General features: G+C 48.8%; 1 protein-coding gene across 1 annotated transcript in view; it reads left to right on the top strand.

The window, feature by feature from the left end:
- LOC109925231 (solute carrier family 22 member 6-A-like) overlaps positions 1–5,162 on the top strand; it is a 20,379-nt gene that overhangs the window by 9,068 nt on the left and 6,149 nt on the right. Inside the window, exons 3-4 of the mRNA XM_048619740.1 lie at positions 928–1,043; positions 3,855–4,069. Of these exons, the coding sequence (XP_048475697.1) occupies positions 928–1,043; positions 3,855–4,069 (331 nt within the window). The remainder of the gene's footprint in view (positions 1–927; positions 1,044–3,854; positions 4,070–5,162) is intronic.

Genomic DNA, 5,162 nt, shown 5'->3' with positions numbered 1-5,162 from the left:
CAGGTCAGTAATGCTGGGCCTATCCAAGTCTGTGCTGCTCGGCCTACCCAGCTCCATGATGCTAGGCCTACCCAGGTCTGTGATGCTGGGCCTACTCAGGTCAGTGATTCTGGGGCCTACCCAGCTCCATGATGCTGGCCTACCCAGGTCCGTGATGCTGGGCCCTACCCAGCTCCATGATGCTGGCCTACCCAGCTCCGTGATGCTGGGCCCTACCCAGGTCCGTGATGCTGGGCCCTACCCAGGTCCATGATGCTGGGCCCTACCCAGGTCCGTGATGCTGGGCCCTACCCAGGTCCATGATGCTGGGCCTACCCAGCTCCATGATGCTGGGCCTACCCAGGTCGGTGATGCTGGGGCCTACCCAGGTCCATGACGCTGGGCCTACTCGAGTCTGCACTGCTCGGCCTACTCAAGTCCACATAGCTATGCCAACTGGAGTGTGCTAATAAAGGGGATAATGGGAAAAAGAAGGAGATGAGCCACTGGGTTAACATTTAGTTAAGACAGTAAACTTGTTATGGGTCTGGTAACAGTGGGTGCAGAAGATTGCCAATCTCAGGAATATATAGATTATCAAGAATGTAGCAAAGTGTAGTCCTCCCTGTTGCCCCAGAAATTCTTTTAAACTTACTACCAGAGTTTGTGTGCGTGTTTGATGCCACATGTTTTCTCAGAAGTAGCAGGTAGTAATATTCTTCTCTCTTTGACACAAGTAAACCTTGTAATCGGCTCCTTAATTTTTGTTTTAACGAGGTAAATTTTAATCAAAATGGGATAGCTGCAGGCAAAAAGGGAAATAAAAGTAGGAATTGTGACTGTTTAGGCCGTGGACCTAACACATGATTGAATGCTTGAACTAAAGTGAAGTGCTTAGTGGTAACATTGTGATGACATACACATTGTGTGTGTGTGTGTGTTCCATAGATTCTCAAATCGAGTATGAAAGACGAGCAGCTAACTGCTAAGAACAAGCACAGTGTGCTAGATCTATTTCGGACTCCTGTCATACGCAAGATAGCTTGTTGTACCATGCTTGTTTGGTAAGTTATTGAAAAGCTTTAGATTTTTTCTACCTAGGATAGCAAATTTGAACAATGAATTCTCCTATTATTTTATTTACTCATTCACTTGTGGGATGTGGGCGTCGCTGGCTGGGCCCAGCATTTATTGCCTCATCCCTAGTTGCCCCTTGAGAAGGTGGGGATGAGCTGCCTTCTTGAACTGCTGCAGTCCGTGTGTGCTGTGGGTAGACCCACAATGCCCTTAGGGAGGGAATTCCAGGATTCTGACCCAGCGACACTGAAGGAACGGCCGATATATTTCCCAGTCGGGATGGGGAGTGGCTCGGAGGGGAACTTGCAGGGGGTGGTGTTCCCATGTATCTGCTGCCCCTTGTCCTTCTAGATGGAAGTGGTGGTGGGTTTGGAAGGTGCTGTCTAAGGAGCCTCGGTGAGTTGCTGCAGGGCATCTTGTAGATGATACACACTGCTGCGACTGAGCGTCGGTGGGTGGAGGGAGTGGGATGTTTGTGGATGTGGTGCCAATCGAAGTGGGGGCTGCTTTGTCCTGGATGGTGTCGAGCTTCTTGAGTGTTGTTGGGGCTGCCCCCATCCAGGGGCAAGTGGGGGTATTCCCTCACACTCCTGACTTGTGCCTTTGGGGTATCAAGTGATGAGTAGGGGCAAATAACGCCAGTGGGAGTAATGAGATGGAAACAAAAACAAGAGAAACTGTCAATGCAAACACTACGCATCAATTGACTGAAATTGCACACGAAAACCGACAGGGGTGGAGTGTCTTATAAAGTGCCAAAAGGTGATCCAGTTTTAACACAAGCATGGGAGAAGAATTTGCAAGGGCTTAGTTAACAGAACTCAAGAGTTGGAGTCATGGGCTTCAGAGACAAAGCTCCCAACTCCTGAACTCATGGGGTTTCTGGGTCAAAGGGTTGAGAAGGCTGTAGAAGAAGCATCCTTCCTGCCTGCCAACCTCCAAACTGAAAGGAACGTGGGCACAATATTCCATGGGCTGGTGACTGTAACTGGATGCCTACTACTCAGGCTCAAAAGAATTGGGTGTAGGTTGTGGATCAGCCTCTGTGAGACCTCAGTTCCACGGCTGGGGCCGTCTAATCTGTGGCAACGCCACTTTGAAATCATTAGAACATAAGGTTTTGGAGTAGATCTGTAGCTCGGGTTGTGGGGGTTGAGGTTGGTTGGCTCGCCTAGCTGGTTTGTTGTTCCGCAGACGTTTCGTTATCGTGCTGGGTAACATCCGCAGTGCAGCCTCCGATGAAGCGCCATTGTGTCTTCCCGCCCGGTATTTAACGACCTGGCATCAGAGTGGCACACAAATCCACATCAACCCTACGACAAGTGCTCACCCAGACTAAAGACCCACTCCCCACCATGGACAGGACCAATGTCATCTACAAGATCCCCTGCAGAGACTGTGAGAAACACTACATCGGACAAACAGGAAGGAAACTAACAACAAGGGTACACGAACACCTACTGGCTACAAAAAGGCACGACCAATACTCACTCATCTCAATCCACATGGACAAGGAGAACCACGACTTCGACAGGGACGACACCAAGATCCTGGGACAGGCTAGGCAGAGACAGGCACGGGAATTCCTAGAAGCCTGGCACTCCAGCAAGAAAGCCATCAATAAACACATAGAATTCGACCCCATATACACTCCACTATGAAGAAAACCTGGAAGTGAGGCAATCCAGCTCAAGACTCGAGTCAAAAACCAGGCGGGAAGACACACCGACGCTTCATCGGAGGCTGCACTGATAATGTTACCCAGCACGGTAACGAAACGTCTGCAGAACAACAAACCAGCTTGGCGAGCCAACCAACCTCAACATCATTAGAACATAAGAAGGAGACCATTCACCCCCACCTTGAGGCCTGCTCCCTCAATCCATACGACACGTGGCCAATCTCATCTCACCCTCAACGCCACATTTCCTGTCCCATTCCCCTTAACCCGTTACTGATTAAAAACCTGTCCGTCTCCTCCTGAAATTTATTCGGTGCTCCCCCCCACCCTCCTACCGTCATTCTGGGGGAAGTGAATTCCACAGATAAAGAGATGTTTAATGAATCTTTCTCTTCAACCATTTCGCGAGGTTATGCTGCAGCTCTATAAAGCACTGGTTAGATCACACTTGGAATATTGTGTTCAGTCCTGGTCGCTTCATTATAGGAAGGATGTGGAAGCTTTAGAGAGGGTGCAGAGGAGATTTACCAGGATGCTGGAGGGCAGGTCTTATGAGGAAAGGTCGAGGGAGCTAGGGCTCTTCTCAGTGGAGCAAAGAAGGATGACAGGTGACTCGATAGAGGTGTACAAAGATGATAAGAGGCATAGATAGAGTGAATAGCCAGAGACCTTTTCCCCGGGGCGGAAATTACTATTATGAGGGGGCATAATTTTAAGGTGATTGGAGGAAGGTATAGGGGAGATGTCAGAGGTAGGTTCTTCACACAGAGAGTGGTGGGCATGTGGAATGTGCTGCCAGCAGTGGTAGTGGAGTCAAATAATTTAGAGACTTTTAAGCGACTCTTGGATAGCCACATGGAGGATAGTAAAATGTAGGGTATGCAGGGTAGATTGATCTTAGAGTAGGATAATAGGTCTGCACAACATTGTGGGCTGAAGGGCCTGTACTGTGCTGTACTGTTCTATACCCTAGGTTCAATAGAGAGGAATTTTGAGGCCTGTTGCTCCGAAGCTGAAATAGTGATCAGAACAGAGAAGGTGTAGGAAAAAGTGGATCTCAAAACGATCGGAAATAATCTTGATGAAATGACGCTCTCCTTTCCTTTCGCTGTTGCAGGTTTGCAACGGGTTTTGCATATTATGGGTTGGCAATAGACCTGCAAGGATTCGGAGTTGACATTTACCTCATCCAGTTCATTTTTGGAGCCGTCGACGTTCCAGCAAAGGCTATTTGTTTCCTTTCCATGAGTCTGATTGGAAGGCGGTTCACACAGAGCACCTCCCTTATAATTGCGGGATGCATCATTTTGGCAAACATCTTCATCCCAAAAGGTGAGGGTTTATAATTGCGTCTGCGTTTTACCCCCCAACTGGGTAACAAAGAAACGAATTGCCATCCGGTAGAATGAACATAAGAACCAGCAACAGGAGTAGGCCCATCCGGCCCCTCAAGCCTGCTCCCCCATTCAATAAGGCCGTGGCTGATCTTATCGTGGACTCAGCTCCACTTACCCACCCGCTCACCCTAACCCTTAATCCCTTTACTGCTCAAAAATCTATCTTTGCCTGAAAAAAATACAACGAGGTAGCCTCACTGGGCAGGGAATTCCACAGATTCACAACCCTTTGGGTGAAGAACTTCCTCCTCAACTCAGTCCCAAATCTGCTCCCCACTTTATTTTGAGGCTATGCCCCCTTGTTCTAGTCTCAATGGAAACATCCTCCCTGCGTCTATCCCATCCATTCCTTTCATAATTGTGCATGTTTCTATAAGGCCCCTCCCCTCCCCTCACTCTTTTAAATTCTAGCGAGTACAGTCCCGGCCTACTCAATCTCTCCTCATAAGCCAACCCTCTCAACTCCAGAACCAACCTAGAGAACCCCCTCTGCAATGCCTCCAGTGCCAGTACGTCCATGAAAAGGTCTTCTGTTCCTAATCACTGTCCATGCGCGCCCCCCCAAACAAAAAATCTGTAAATGTTAGGAAGATAGCAAAGATCTTGCACTTAATCAGCTCCTCTCATGATCTAAATTCGCTCTGTCATTCAATAAGATCAAGACTGGTGCACCTGTGTTTGAATTCCGTATCTGCATTTACCTTCGATAACCTTTCAGTCCCTTAAATAAATAAAATAATTTGCACATCCACCCAGCATAAAACCGTTCAGGGTCGTACACATTTCAACCGTCACACAGTGGGACTGAGCGCAGGTCACACCCTTGAGTACAGCCAAGTATGGTGACAGTACGGTGGCTCAGTGGTTAACACAGCCACCTCACAGCGCCAGGGACCCGGATTCGATCCCACTCTCGGGCAACATGCTGCGTGGAGTTTGAGTGCTCTCGCCATGTCTGTATGGGTTTCCTCTGGGTGCTCTGGTTTCGTCCCACAGTCCAAAGATGTGCAGGTTAGGGTGGATTGGCC

This window comes from Rhincodon typus, chromosome 43, assembly GCF_021869965.1.
Source record: "Rhincodon typus isolate 14 chromosome 43, sRhiTyp1.1, whole genome shotgun sequence".
Classification (NCBI taxonomy): domain Eukaryota; kingdom Metazoa; phylum Chordata; class Chondrichthyes; order Orectolobiformes; family Rhincodontidae; genus Rhincodon; species Rhincodon typus.
Note: the sequence above shows the minus strand (reverse complement) of the source record. Positions and strands in the feature narration are given on the sequence as shown.